Source organism: Mesoplodon bidens (genome assembly GCF_964165515.1).
Source record: "Mesoplodon bidens genome assembly, chromosome: X".
NCBI lineage: Eukaryota > Metazoa > Chordata > Mammalia > Artiodactyla > Ziphiidae > Mesoplodon > Mesoplodon bidens.
In genome coordinates, this window is record NC_138163.1 from 37,523,933 (window position 1) to 37,540,211 (window position 16,279).

The window sequence follows — 16,279 nt, forward strand, 5'->3', positions numbered from 1 at the left end:
AGTTTCCACAGTCACTGCCCTTGTCTCTTTAAAATGAGATAGATTGCTCCTCAGAAGAAAGCAGAGTTTTGTTTAAACAAGGTAACATTGCGGATACCTGTACTCCCAAGCTTTACATGAGACTTAAAATACCATTTTATTATTTAGTTTGTTTTTTAAGCTAGGGCTTTTTTAAGAGGTGGAATGTCAGGATCAACAAGTTAGTTAGATCTTGGTCTCTGAGGATGCTAGTAAATCTCCAGGTTAATTCTCCCCCCTTACCACAATTTCATTCCCTTGATTGACTATAATATATGCTGAAGTAACTTTGTTTTACCTAATAGATTTACATTGTTAGCATGTTTAAAAAAAGCATTAAACACTTATGACTGAAAAGAAAATACATCCTCTCCAGCAGTATCTACTCTTCTCCCCCTCCCAGAATCTGTATTTTTGCTTTTACCATAATTTTTATTTTAAGGGGGGAAATGAGTAGATATGAGTCCAATAAATTCATACTAAAAGTTCATACTGAGCTAAAATATAATTATACCATGACTACAAAATTTTAAGGTTATTTTTATTTACAAGTTTTGAAAAATGTACATTTTTTACATGGGTTACTTGTGCAAAGTTAAATTCAGAAGAGTGATAAATGCACAAAAGGTGACAATGGAACATCAGACAAAACATTTACAAGCTTTGTCCCACACTGCTACTTAAAGGTACTGTCAATCTAAAAGTATAAATATCCAAAGAAAGATTACAAACATTGACTTTAAGGTTCTTATAATACTGAAAGGGAGGAAGAAACTAAAGCATGCAGCATTAACAGAGGATTTGAGTGGAAAATAGTTTACCACAGACATGTTCCCTTCCTTGGGTTAATTAAAACTCTAAAAAAAACAATGGAGGATTATAAATTTGTTCATCTAGGGTAGCACTGCTCCTTTAAAAGGATTAAAGGATCTCCAACCTTCCCTAGCTTAAAAACATGACTGTTTCCATTCCTCTGTTCCCACACCTCTTTAAAAAGTGAAAATCCAGAAGACTTCAGTATTCTGAATCTTAGCTCGGGTGTGTCCATTGAACACCTTGCAAGGAGAGGAAGTGTCAGTTACTATGCTGCACTCCCTTGGCTGAGCCCTTTAACATTCTCCTTCCTACCAGTTAAAAACACAATTCATGGGGCTTCCCTGGTGGCGCAGTGGTTGAGAGTCCGCCTGCCGATGCAGGGGACACGGGTTCGTGCCCCGGTCCGGGAAGATCCCACATGCCGCGGAGCGGCTGGGCCTGTGAGCCATGGCCGCTGGGCCTGCGTGTCCAGAGCCTGTGCTCCACAACGGGAGAGGCCACAACAGTGAGAGGCCCGCGTAACTCAAAAAAACAAAAAAAACAAAAAAAAAAACAAAAAAAACATAATTCATGTTAGATATTAGTATCAGAGCCTTTTTAGCTTCCATTGCTCTTTCAAAATGGATGTTTATATGGATTTGTTTCCCTGTTTTCTATAGGCCATATTCCAAAAATTCATTTCTAAATCCAACACAAGTGAAGGACCAGCCAGGGTGAAACGCTTCAGTAATCATTCATTCTGTTAAAAATAACATTCTGGTCATCAAGCTATGCATAAGCACCACTTGTAAAACAATTCATTTTAAAAAGCTTAGTGTAAAGTACAGTAACACAATACTTCCATAATTCTGGAAATGAGATACAACAGAAAAGGAATTAATTAAGCATTAGTGACTTTTTGCACGTAACCCAGGTACAGTACATTTGATCTCATAGAGGGTGTTTTCTGATGTTTAAGGAGAGGGTAGAAGGGGTAGGAAAAGCCTGGCAAGGGAAGATGGAAACAGCACAACAGCTATTTTGCTTTTAATAAAGTAAATGTAATGACACTGACGAATAGGAAGGCGACAAACACATCAATATATATTTTTCTTATGACCAGCTGCTTCTTTTCCTGCACCCGGGTCAACAGTCACGCCAGCTCTGTTCTACTATCGCAGAAACACGTTTTTCATACTCCCGCTTGTTCTCCTGGTACAGCTGAGCAGCCTGGCTGTTTGCTGGACTATTGGGATTGGGTTCATCCAAAAGAGACTATAGAGACAATTTGTAAAAAGTCAGTTCCTCAATGCAAATATACATATATATATATGGTTGGCCAAAAACTTTGTTCAGGTTTTTCGTACCATCTTATGCAAAACCTGAACGAACTTTCTGGCCAACCCAATATGTATATTCAACACACTCGAATTGTCCTAGGTAGCAGCTAAATTTGCTCTCTTAGCATAATAATCTACAGTTACATTAACCTGCTAGTAGCTAGGCAAACATATGTTTTCTGGTGGGTTAGGTCTTACCTACTTTTTACTTCTGACTTTCAAAAACAATTGCTAGTATAAACATATCAAAGGCCATAGTCACATTAAGGAAAATTCACCTGTATGGATGTTAAAATGGAAGACACATCATATGTTGGACTCCAACGGTTCTGAAGAATATCCAGACATATACTACCATCTGCATAGACTAAGAGCATAGAAGTAGGTTATGTTAAACATAACAAAACCATTAAGGTTTTAATATCATAGTCAAGACAAATACAGTCAAGAATACTTTGCTTTTGAGGTTTAAAAAAGATTACTAAGTTGCTTCTTAGTTACCTTCCTAAAAGAAGTGTCATAATCACTACTAGTGAAACAGGATGATCAGAGAATGTCAAACATAATCAGTATAAAACTGGAAGATACTTAATGCTTGTTATTCTGAAAAGACTGCCCTGTTATCCAGGAAACCATGCACTATTTTTAAGAGGGTTCCTCATCATCGATAGACTTATGGGAAATTGACTCCACTAAATTTTTAAACTTTATCTCCTATCTGAAATAACCAAGATAGCTCAGAGTTCACAAGGTTTCATTTTGGTATGAAGATAAAAATATCTGATACCCTGGAAAATACATTATTAACCTGAATAAAAGGCAACTTGTTCTAGGCTTGCTACTAGGAAAAAAAATAAAAGAGCAAAATAGTAAGTTAGAATCACCTGTGGCACTTTTCCAATATACCGTATACCTGGACTCAACCACAGAATCTGATATTCAGTAGGTCTGGAGTGGGGCCGGGGCATCCGTGGCTTTTAAATGTCCCACGCTAATTCTGATCTGCATCCAAAGCTGAAAACTATTGCTCTAAATGCTAGTGAAAATAATCACAACACAAAACTACCCCAATCTGGCCTTACATTAAAAGGAAACCTCAAGAACATCCTTATTTTTGTTTAGTAAGTAAATGATAAAATCATCAAAACCAGGAGGCTCTCAGATTCCAAGCAAAGGCAATGTCCCTTCACTGCTTCAGTTCTAGGACCACAGACCAAGACAGCAATAGACCACCATGAACAAGTTCAGCTTTCAGGAAACAGCAAGATGCCTAGACAAATACTCAGGTGCTACAGACAAATAGGAAATGTGGAATACCTCCCAAATAAACAGTGTAGTAGTTTAAAATACTGTATTAAAAGTGATACTTGCCATTCGGATGAAACATCTTAGAGACAAATCTAACCGTAGGTGGCTTATTCGGATATTCTTCAGTGAATTCTATTGTAAGCTTAAAGGTTCCTGTAATTAGAAAAGAAAGGGTTAAGAAAGCCTACTTATCACCTTGTTTGGTAGTACTTTGTTTTTTTAATACTACATGACTTCTTTTTTCAAGTATTATATGAAATAACGCAAAGATACAGAGTAGAGAGGAAAGAGACCAGGTAAGAGATACAGCTCCAGGGATTGCCGTAAAAATGGACAGACACTGTAAGAACCGTCACTCAAAGGTGATTTGTTTTTTGTTTTTCCATTATTCTCCCCCAAACTTAAATACAGCCATCTTAAACTCAAAACTGCTGCCTGCAGGATAACTTTAGCCACTGTACATTTTGAAGACATCCTTAAAATGACAAGCAACTAGAGCCAAAACGTGGCATTGCTCCTTGAGAAGACTGAAAGACCTTAATAAAGGCCAATTTTAATCAGCTGTCATCTTAAATGGTGATTTTTAAAGGCACTAGAAAGAATGAGAGCACAAAGTTCAAAAACCAATGCTAGAAATACAAATCAATAATCAAATTATTTTTAAAATAGCAGGAAATAAGAAAAGTGTTCACTGGCTCCTCTTCATGTAATAGCAACTCTATAATGAAAACATAATTGAATGTAAGCCAGAAAAAACTTCACAGTCCCTCTTTAAAACCCTTAAGTATGACTCACAAGCTACTTCACTATAAAACCAACTCAATTATTCACACTAATGGTAGGAATTAATGGCAGAAATAATTTAAAAATCATATTAGATTGCATTCATGTCTCTAGTAAATTTCTTTCTAATGACGCTTGTTTACTATTGAAACAAATTACTTTTCTTGAATATGTGTCAACTAAGGTAGCAGGAGGCCCTAAAGAATACTAAGTTACAGACTTATTTGTAAGAAATGGACAAACTGGATCTCATTCAAGAACTGTTGGGGACTTCCCTGGCAGTCCAGTGTTTAGGACTCTGCGCTTCTACTGCAGGGGGCACTGGTTCGATCCCTGGCCGGGGAACTAAGATCCCGCATGCCCCACAGTGCGCCCCCGCCCCCCACCAAAAAAGAATTGTTGGATGTTGTTGTGATTTGGGGAGATTATTTTCTTCAAAATGTTATTTTTAATTGGGTTTAATAAATTCAAGAAAACAATTGGGCAATTGTTTTTTCCTGACTGAAATTTCTTCAAGTAATCTTAAGGAATCAGTTATTATCTAAGGTGATGCACGTTCCACTGTATTACTCTGGTCCATTTAATGAATTACTTATTCTAATACAATAGACCACACTTCAGATAGAGTATAATTTGTTACTGGTTCCTTCGAGTTAGCAATTTATTTCCTCCTTGCTTCCATTCCTCCTTTCCACTTAAGAAAAAAAGACTATAGGGCTTCCCTGGTGGCACAGTGGTTGAGAGTCCACCCGCCGATGCAGGGGACACGAGTTCGAGCCCTGGTCTGGGAAGATCCCACATGCCGCGGAGCAACTAAGCCCGTGTGCCACAAACTACTGAGCCTGCGCTCTAGAGCCCGCAAGCCACAACTACTGAAGCCCGCGTGCCACAACTGCTACAGAAGCCCACGCACCTAGAGCCCGTGCTCTGCAACGAGAAGCCACCGCAATGAGAAGCCCGCGCACCACAACGAAGAGTAGCCCCCGCTCACCGCAACTAGAGAAAGCCCGTGTGCAGCAACAAAAACCCAACGCAGCCAAATATAAATAAATAAATATATATATACAAATTAAAAAATGCAACATATGGAGACATATTATATTCCCCAACTATTGTTACTTCCTAAACTTGAAAGTCAGACCTGAAGTTACTATGTATTATAACTAAGGACAAAAAGCAAAATATTTTGGAATGGATAAACATGCTACAGTCCATCAGAACGCACTTCACCTTTATCACCACCTGGTCATAACTCTTCCTATTTTTGAGGAAGAAAGCATAGTTCTTTCTTTTCAGTTCTACTGATATTATAATACGCAAGAAAAAGTGGGAATGAGTGTTAGTTCAAAACTCTGAGCTTCCTTATGTATCTCAAGTATAAACACATTTGGCTCAGTGTTGATACCCGCTTAAATTATAGCTTAGAGATTTATCATCAAGAAATTGCTCTAAAAAACTGCTCTAAAATTGGGCAGATTTAATGGCATGCAGAGCTCCCAGGTACTTTAAATTAAAACCATCATTAAATATGATACCTCAAGGCGGTAAAGTCACACAGAAGGCAGGCGTAAGTGGAAACAGTGGAGTGCAGTGGGGCAGAGCAGAAGCTTTGCAGTCAGACGGATCTGGGTTCAAATCCTTGCTTTGCTACTTTCTAGTTACGAAACCTTTGGGGAAACTGCTCAACTTGACTGAACCTCAAGTTCCTCATCTGTAAAATAGGGTTCATAATAGTACCTGCTACATAACGTTGTTGTGAGGTTTAAATGAGGGAAAGATGCACAGTGACACAAAATAAGTGCTTCATAAATATTTTAGTTACCATAATTCTACAGTTTCATATCTCTAGACCCAGCTGAAGGAGGCAAAAACCAAAAATCCAAACTTCACTATCAGTAAGAAAAATACAATTAATGAATTCAAATATTAAATAGTACTTTCTTTCTGACCTACATCAATCACAGTGAAAGCAAGTTGAGTACATACGCTGGTGGCTCACAAAACCCTTGACTTGAGCTTTCTGCCTAATGCTTGCCTAAAAGTTCAGCAAGGTGGTTACCTAGCTACCAAAGAAGTTAATCAAGTCTTTAAGAACAGCTCATTTAATATCTTGAGAAGTGAAACCAATATAATTTATATTCAATGTGAATATAAATTAGGACGTAGCTAAATCTTACTCAAAGCACACATTTAAAGGGATATTTCATACTTTTAGCCACCTTAAACAATGAGAACCTCTTTAGTACAACTCTCAATCCAATTTCTGAGATCCAAAACAAATGTTAAGGAAATTTAAAATCTGAGAATTAATACTATGCAATCGAGACGAGCTTGTCCTCTGAGAATTTAGAAGGCTAGGCTTTAAAATAATTGGAAACTTAAGCCTCACCATTCTTGTATACAATCTGTACTGATTTTTTATCTTCCTGAGAAGGTCACAACATTGTAAGGAAAGGATAAATTAATCCATCTATGTATAGGGACCAGGAAAATTATATAAATGAGTTAAGTGGCTGGTGTATGGCAACAGGGAATGATATGGTTAAAGTAGAGAGTGTATGTTCTGCCTGTCACAAATTCAATTGCTTGAAAATATTGTATTGGTCAAAGAAAGCACCTCTGTAGGTGTTTTCTGCCATTTAGCCACCAGTTTGTGACCCCTGAGGAGAAAGCAAAGTACACGTACTTAAAAAAATTTTTTTTGATGACTGAAAAAAGTCTGATTTTTAAGATAATACCCAAATACTCTTCATCATAGGATTTATTTACCTTAAGAACACCCCTGGTGGACTTTCATTTTTTTTAAAAAAAGACACCAAATTCTTAAGAATACATCTATTATGAAAATCAAGCACTAGTATCTATCTTACTGTGTCTATTAACAATTTTCAGATGATGTGATGGAGAATACATTGTTCCTTAACCTTCGTATTCAGCGTGCATACCAAGATATTTTATGAGGAAGTATTTCCCCCTAATGTTTTGTTTGGTAGTGTAAGCTCTTGGGAACATAGTCCTCTTACCTTCAAGTGTGTAAAGTTAAATCAAAATACCTTTAAGAGTTCCTTCTCTTAAAATTTCATCTCTTTAACTAGGGTCTGGCTGTTCCAGAAACCTCCACTACAAATGGTTTACAAGGAAGCAGCGAAAGTAGTTTTGGAGCTGTTGATTTATATAATACATTGGCAACAGCAAAATCAACTATGCCACTTGTCCCTAATTGGGCCTTTCCCTAGCTGTAAATAACAGGTATTTTTAAATGGTCAAAAAATTTCTTGTAAACTTGGTCAGTGTTCTAGACACCTGAGAAAGCATCCATGGATAGCAGACTGCTCAAAAGAATGAATTAGAAAAGGGTACTGTGATTTAGCCTGAGTAATTCCTTTCAGCAATGTCAGGGTGGAGATACACATCATCAAAAAAAGAGCCAGTAATGTCAAGGGGGAAGGTCCAGGTAGATAATGGACTCCACAAGTACCTTTTCAACTCATACCACTTAAAACGAGAGAAGCACCCTTGAAATATTTAAGTTGCCAACCCCAGCAAAGTGGTGTACTATTAATAAAGCTGTGCCCAGCGTAAAGCAGTCTGAGTAAAATCAGGAGGAAAAAAGAAGCCAATGAAAACAAAGCCTGCTGGAGCTAAAGCAAATACACAGCTAATCTGCAAAACTTAAGTATGAAGAACTAGCACCAATCTAGTAGAGGAAAATTAAGCTTAGCTAGCTCTTGCTACAGATCAGGATCAGTTCAAATGATCTACTGCACCAAAGTATCAATAGTATGGCTTGAGGATCACACTCCCCTGCTGTCATTTCTTTTTATTGCAGCGCTGAAGAGCAGTGATATCTACCCAGTGAGTGAAGGTAGAGAGGAAACTACAAGTATTTAGGCTACTGTCTACAGTCTTCTAGGGAATGTTGAGTGTTTGAGACAAATCATAGAATTGGTTAATACTGACCTACCTCACAACATCTTGTGGTTGGTAGCATCAAAAAGCAAACTGACTTGGCAACATAAGTTTGTACTTAGTAGTTTGCAGAAATGTTTTTGTTCACACCTTCAAACTGAGTTATGTGCATATGTGTGTGCGTATGTGTACAATGTCTCTCAAATGCTGTGACCAAAGGAAGGTAAGTCATTGAGAAAAAAATAACAGAAAGATCTTTTTCTTTTTAAAAATACCTCAAAATATTAAAGATGTCGATTAGTAGTCCAAATACTTTTTTTTTTTTTTCCAGTACGCGGGCCTCTCACTGTCGTGGCCTCTCCCGTTGCGGAGCACAGGCTCCGGACGCGCAGGCTCAGCGGCCATGGCTCACGGGCCCAGCTGCTCCGCGGCATGTGGGATCTTCCCGGACCGGGGCACGAACCCGTGTCCCCTGCATCGGCAGGCGGACTCTCAACCACTGCGCCACCAGGGGAGCCCTCAAATACTTTTAATCATCTTTTTAAATGTATTAAGCTTTCAAAAACAATTAACTACACACACACAAACACACACACGTACACACACACACAATTGAGTGCACTAAAACTATATCAATGTTAATTTCCTGGTTGTGCATAGTCATTCAAGATGACTTGTAACCAAAGGGGCGGGGGAGCAGGTGAAGGGTATACAAAGTCTCTCTGTAATATTATTTATTACAACTGCACATGAACCTGTAATTATCTCAAAATAGGAAGCTTTAAAAAAATCCTTAAAAAGCAACTAACATGTGTTTTTAAAGGTCAAACCTAAACCCATTAAAAATCATGTACCTATAAGTACAGGTAGTACCTTGAAGTAGGTTGGACACTGGTCAAGACAGTACATTAAGGCTCCCCTCAACTGTGAAACTGCGTTGAGATTACTGACCATCAAGTCTTGATAAAAGCACATACTGAAAACTCATTTAAAAATCAGAAACATTATGCTCAAACTGGCTATTAAAGGTGCATTAAAGACCATCTTAAAGCAGTGAGGCTGACAGGCACTCAATGCCAGACTGTAGAAACCAGACAATTGTGTGCAAGGGATTCTTGCATCCATTCAACATCCAACAAACACACACTAAGCACCTGCTGAACACAGTTCCCGCCCTTGTGAAGAATTCTGAATCAAATGGTCCCTGGGGTCTCTGAGCCTATCAGCAAGTGGTTGGGTTGACACTTAGTATCTTGATGGGGGGCTGAATTTAGCAGGATCACAGCCCAAACCTCACAGACCCTTAACATCAATGGTATGATGCTCCTTTTACTGCCTTACCCAGATTTTTTTTTAAGAAGCAATAAAAAAAGGTGCAGTTCTAGGCAAGCGGACAATAGCCAGAACAACCTGCCACAGATTGGATTCCACTCAAGCCTTTAGTAGGCAGAGGCTAGGGAGAAGCGCGTTCCTAAGTAGGAGGCTACTTAGGATGACTGGGAACCCTTTCCCCAGATGACCAGGCTCCTGAAAGGTGGGTAAAGAAACTCTCTTACCATCCTCAAACGGGGTCCCTTCAGGCCTGCAACACAGAGAAAAACCAATCAGTTCCCGCTTCGGGGCTCCCCTCTCCCCGATTCATCTGAGGAGATGGCTATTACGAGCCCTGCTCGCTCCACCGCTGGTAAACCACCGCTTCCCGGGTCGCAAAACCACTACCAACAGAGGTCTGGTGCTCAGAAACCCCGGGCAGGCCGCCGCGCCAAAGCGCCACCACTCCCCGCCCCGCCCCCCTGAGAACCCCAAATGGCTCCCCTGGCAACGGGAACCGAGCTAATCGAGGCACAGGCTCCGGGGAGGCGCCTAGGCCCAGCCAGCCCCAAACACTCTCCCTCTGCCCCCGCCTCCGCACCGGGCCGGTCCCGGAGGGCACATGCGTCCCTAGCCCTCGCCACCACCCGGAACGCAGACTCACCCAAAAATGACCGCGTTCCAAACCATGATGTTGTTCTCAGATGGAGCCCCGCTGACTCCGGCTGGAGGATCCTCCTGCAACCTTCAAGGAAACAGACAGGGGGCCCGCGATCCAGCACCCGCTCGCGCCGCCGGCCGCCCCGCCGCCCGCCCGGCCCTCCGCCGGCCCCGCCCTGCGCCCCGGCCGCAGCCCCCGGACCCCGGCGTCCCGGGCTGGTTACCTCTTGAAGTCCCTCATGAGGCGCCGCCGAGCCGGGGTGGACATGTCTCTAGCGGGGTCAGGGGTGGGGCATACACCGAGCTCTCGCGTCCCCGCGGGCGGTAAGGCGGCCGAGGAGGTAGTGGAAGCCGAAGGAACCGAGGGGGATGCTCCCAAAGGAACTGCACTGCCTCTCCGAAGTCGAGGGTCTGTCTGGCGCCGGCTGAGCACCACCCCTGAGTAGATGGGGGCTGAACCAACCTAGAAGGAAAGGGCGGGGGTGGAACGCCGATCGCCGGACAGGCCGTACCAAGACGGGGCGGGGGGGGGGACGGAAAGTTGCTTAGGTCATTAAACCCGGGCGGGAGGCGGTGGCGGGGGGTGTGGTGAGAGGCGAGCTGCGGGCCGCACTTAATTGCCTGGAAATCACTAGGATCCGGTGGTGGAAGGGGGTGCACCTCTATTTGCCAATTCTAAGACGAACCCTGGGAAGCTTTTTTCTGTTTTCCTTTTTCTTTTCCCTTTCTTTCTTTCTTTCTTTTTTTTTTTTTTGAGATCAGATCACTTATTAAAGTGCGCACAGTGGCTGAAGGAGGAGAAGAACGATGGAAGTCCCAATCTCGAGATCTCGAGGTGGGCGTGGGCGGAGCAAAACCGGTTGTCCGAAAGCCGGAAGTCTAGGGGACACACCCCCTGCGGACACGGGAGACTGGGGAGGAGTGTGTGACTGCTTAAAATCACCGAAAATTCAAAGAATAAATCGACCTCGACTATGAGGTCGAGGGTCCCTTCTCTATGGAATGTGAGTCCCTTCTCTATGGGATGAATGTGCGGGATTTGGGTCCCAACATTTAGGCCAATGATCACCCCCAAAACAGAATGAAATGGTGTTGTGTGTCCTGGGGGAGGGAATGAGAGCTGGAGGCAAGCAGAATGAGGCTTTAGCTTTGGGCACTCACAATTTGGCTCTGGAACCACATTTCCCCTTGGCAGTTCAACAAGCCAAGTAGCTAATATATGTTCAGAAGAGTCCAAGGTATGAGAATATCCGACTGCAGAGAATTGGAAGAGCAGTGAGTCTGAAGTAAAGTAACGGTAAGATGCACGTGAAAAAGCTGCAGGTTGCAGGGAAGAGTCACAGTTAGTATGTGGACCTGCAAAAGCAATAACAGTTTTAAAGAATATTTTTTAAAAGGTCAACCCAAGGGCTTCCCCTCCCTGGTGGCGCAGTGGTTGAGAGTCCGCCTGCCGATGCAGGGGACACGGGTTCGTGCCCCGGTTTGGGAAGATCCCACATGCCGCGGAGCGGCTGGGCCCGTGAGCCATGGCCGCTGAGCCTGCGCGTCCGGAGCCTGTGTTCCGCAGCGGGAGAGGCCACAACAGTGAGAGGCCCGCGTACCACACACACACAAAAAGAAAAAGTCAACCCCAAATAACATAGAAGGTAGGCAAAATACTCATTTAAGGATTTTTGAAAATATGAGAAAGGTAGGTTTGGGTTAAGTCATGGAGAGTTTTGAATGCCAAGCTAATGGCTTCCTTGGAAGGTGGTTGAGCAGAAAAGCGACATGATCAGAGCTGTGCTCATCAGAGATGGGTCCCAGCACAGCAACTAGGAGACTCTTGAAGTATTCCAGGTGAGAGATATTGAACCAGGCAATGACAATAAACATGGAGAGGAGGGGATAAATGGAGAGGACCTGCCAACAGATAGAATGTGGGGCAAGAGAGAGGAAGGAGCCAACTATGGCTCAAGTTCTGGGGACTTCCCTGGCTGTCCAGTGGTTAGGGCTCCGCGCTTCCACTGCGGGGGCACAGTTTCGATCCCTGGTCCGAGAACTAAGATCCCACAAGCCCCGCGATGCAGTGCGGTGTGGCACGGCCAAACAAACAAACAATGGCTCAAGTTCTAACCTCCAAGATAATTGGGGGTTTGAAGGTGCCATTACCAGAATTACAGAATAGAGAGGGAGGGGCAGTTTTGGGAGAGGAAATTTGGGGACTTACTGAGTTCATGGGACTAGTGAGACATTCGCGTGAAGATGTCCAGAAGATATCAGATGTGCAGGAAATTGTTTTTAACATGGGAGGCAGGAGGCACTTGACAGTGGTAGTGATTCTAGCTGCTGCTTTACAACAAGTACTCTCATGGCCAAGGATTTATATCTCCCATTAACTCCAACGTATCAGTTAAGGCAAATCTCCCTAATAGCATCACATTATGGCTGTGGTGGGAAGGGGTTACAAAAATAAATTTAAAACCTCCTTTTCCTCTAATCTAGGAGCTTGCAGTCTACTAATACGCACATATGAAATCAACAAAAGCAAGGTCTACGAAAGCAAGTGCGTTAGTTTTCTATTGATGTTTAACAAATTACCACAAGCTGTTAGCCAGCTTCAGTTCCTTGTGGCTGTAAGACTGAAGGCCCCATTTCCTCAGTGGCTGCCAGCTGGGGACCAGTCTCAGCTCCTAGAGGTTACCTGCATACCTTGCCACGTGGCCTACTCCATCTTCAAAGCCAGCAATAGAGAATTTCTCTCCCATCAAATCCCTCTCACACTTTTTTTAAAAACGTATATATATTTTTTTCATCTCACAGTTTGAATCTCTTTCTTCAGGAAGAGCCCAGTTCACTATAAGGCCTTATCTGATTAGGTCAGGCCCACCCCAGATAATCTCCTGATCTTAAAATCATCTGATTTGGGACCTTAATTACATCTACAAAATTGCCTCATAGCAGAACCTAGATTAGTGTTTGACTGAATAGCTGAAAGAAGTGACCAGAAATCTTGAGGAAGGGGGTGGCATCTTAGAATTCTCCCTCCAGAGCAGCAGCAAGATACATAGCAGAAACATGTGAATCCACAGATGCTGAGGGGCTGTACAGCAAGGGAATCATCAGTCTGGTGGGGTTAGAAGAAGCTTCCTGGAATGGGTCTATTTCAAAGTTGTTTCAGAAGAGATGAAAGCAGGGCTTAGGAGGGAGAAACTCAAGCAGTTTCTATGAGGGCAACAGCACGAGCATGGACATGGAGCTTAACCAGGATCTGGGGATAGTGGGCAGATTAGAGTGGCTAATGCAGACTGATGAGACCTTGGCTTGGAAAACTGAGGATGACAGAAGTTAATTAAATGCCCTCAAATGCGAGGATGAGGATTTTAGGCTTGATAGGCAGCTTTTGTAGGCGTTTGAGCCCAAGAGAGATGTACTGAAAACATCCTACTGAGAAGCGGCATATAATGTACTGGAGAGGAGGAGAGGGTCTGGGAGGCTCCTGGATATAAGGGACTGGGTATAAATGTCTAAAACTCATTGAAGGCTAGAGATGTGTTTGAGTTTGTTGCAGGCCTGTTTTCTGCAACTCCTTTGCTGTATAGCTAAGGAGTAGCTCTTTGACTACCTAATGAGGAAAAATCAAGAGCGTGAACCAAAGCAGTTTGGAAGCCCTGGGGCACTGGGATGTGGGGAGAGTGTTCCCTGACTGCACAATGGAATTGCTTTGCAGGAACGCTGTGCCCTCACATTCCCCATCAGAAGCAGGGTTGTCATAGCAAGCAGCACACAGAAGATTGTTCTCCAGCACAGGCGATTATAGGGCTGGAATATACTGACTATAGCAGAGCTGGCCGAGCATTCCTTCCACCCCATTCTCACCTTGACATCTTGAAGAAATACCCTCTTCACAGGCAAGCATCCCCCCTTCCCCCCAAGAACAGGGGTCAAGAAACTAGAGGTCCTTTTCAATTTAAAGAAAAGTGTGTTAGCAATGCAGCTGCAGAGAAGATTAAAAATTCCAAATTGTTCAGAGGCAAGGATCTGAGCATTTTCCTAAAAGGGAGGAAAAATATGGGACTATATGACTAGGGAAATTGTGGAATTTTATTCTTGTTTTCAAAATGCAGAATAGATTGTGATTTTCCTTGACTATTTGGGGTTGGAGAGAGAAACCAAATAAAATATCATTTCCTGCCTTATGAGGCTGGGAGTTTGTATTTCTGTTAGCCAGTGAAGGCAAGGAATTTTATTTTTCTACAGTTCTCACTTCTGTCAATAAAATTCAGTACAAATGACAACCAAGGAACAACAGAAAATAAAATCAAAAGATTTTTCTTGACTCCAATAATCTTGGAAGACAAGTCAAGAGGATCACTTACAGGAGACAACAGTTGTCACAGTGTGTGTTCTTGGCAGTAAAGGTAGTAGTATGCTGTCCATTTATAGCCCCTAGAACACAAGGAGAGAAAGAGATGGAGGGGGAGAGGAGAGAGAAATGGTGAAGCTTAGAGAAATGGGGAAATTAGGGCCATGAACATAGGCTTTCACTACCTGCTGAGCTGCTGAATAGAGGAAAACAAAGGCATGGCTGAATAATGCACCCCTCCTCAAGATCTCCATGTGCTAATCTACATGTCCTAAACCCGTGAACATGTTACCTTACATGGCAAAAGAGACTTTGCAGATGTGATTAAATTTAGAATCTTGAGATACGGAGATTATCTAGGATTAAACAGGTGGCCCTGATAATAATCACACGGGTCCTTATAAAAGGTCCTTATAAAAGGAAAGGAGGAGTCTGAATTCAGAGAGAAGGCCCTGTGATGATGGCAGTAGAGATTGGAGTGATGCAGCTACCAGCCAAGGAGCCAAGGGTTGCTGGCAGCCTCTAGAAGCTGGAAGAGGCAGAGAATGACTTTTCCACTGGAGCCTCTAGGAGCAATCAGCCTGGCTGACACCTTGACTTTAGACCAGTGAGATTGATTTTGGACTTCTGATCTCCAGAACCCTAAGATAACAAATTTGAATTTTCTTAAGCCACTGAGTTTGTGGTAGTTTGTTACAGCAGCAAAAGGAAACTAATACAAATGGCTACAGTGTTGCACATGAGAATTCAAACAAACCAGCCACATCCACCAGCAAGCTACAACCGAATCCAGCCTGCCAGCATTCTTCCTATGGCCTGCAAGCTAAGCATGTTTTTCTGTATTTTTAAACAGTTGAAAAATAATCAAAAGAAGAATAGTATTTAATCGTATTTCATGACATGAAGATGATATGAAATTCAAATTTCAATGTCCATAAATAAAGCTTCACTATGGCTGCTTTTGTGCTGCAATAGCAGAGTGGAGTAGCTGTGACAGGAACTGTATGTGGTGCCCTCATCACTTCCCACTGTTGGTCGGTATACTATGAACCACGGTGACACAGTTATATCTCAATAGCATTTTGGGTACCACTTGTATCACTTGTGTTTTGGCATTATTGTTATTTTTTTATTACAAGTGCATACCTAGCATGTCAAAACAAGAAAATAAAAGTGGATTTTGAATGTTGTGCTTTTAAGGCACAGTGGAGTGTAGATTACTTGGTCATCAATTTAGATGTCAAAACACTGTGTTTATTACACAATGACGCTGTAGCATGGCTAAAAGAATATGATATACATCGACATTACCAAACTAAGTGCTCATTACAATGTTCCCAGTTCACAGGAAAGCAATGGTTAGAAAAACTAGAAAGTTTAAAATAGAATATCTTACCATAGCAAAATGCTTCACAAAAATTAAAAATGAAAATGAGGTTGCTGCCAAAGTAAGTTTCTGAGTGGCTCATTTGTTAGCCAAGCAAGGAAAGCCATCTACTGATGGTGAGTTAATTAAATCGTGTTTGATTGCAGAAGCCAAAGAAATGTGTCCAGGGAAAATAAACTTTTTAAAGACTATTAGGCTTTCACCAAGAACAGCAGCTCAAAAAGTTGAGGACATTGGAAGCAACATCAATAGTCATTTAAAAAACAGGGCAAATTATTTCAAGTGGTTTTCCTTGTCTCTTTATAAGTTGACAAATCTTAATAATACTCCTCAGTTGTTGTTGTTTATTTGAAGAGGCAGTGATGAGTTTAAAGAGATGGAAGAATTGGCCTGTATGGATAATCTGTAGATGACAGCAAATGA

The 16,279-nt window shown here is 42.1% G+C and overlaps 1 protein-coding gene across 1 annotated transcript; it reads right to left on the reverse strand.

Annotated features, from left to right (window-relative positions):
* Positions 1-556: 556 nt before the first annotated feature.
* Positions 557-10,585, reverse strand: UBE2A (ubiquitin conjugating enzyme E2 A). Its single transcript, XM_081221478.1, has 6 exons — positions 10,349-10,585; positions 10,129-10,209; positions 9,710-9,735; positions 3,525-3,614; positions 2,432-2,520; positions 557-2,088 (listed from the first exon to the last, which is right to left on the reverse strand). Exons 1-6 carry the CDS (start codon positions 10,390-10,392, stop codon positions 1,960-1,962), a joined length of 459 nt encoding a protein of 152 aa, XP_081077604.1. The 5' UTR covers positions 10,393-10,585; the 3' UTR covers positions 557-1,959.
* Between the last annotated feature and the right edge of the window lie 5,694 nt (positions 10,586-16,279).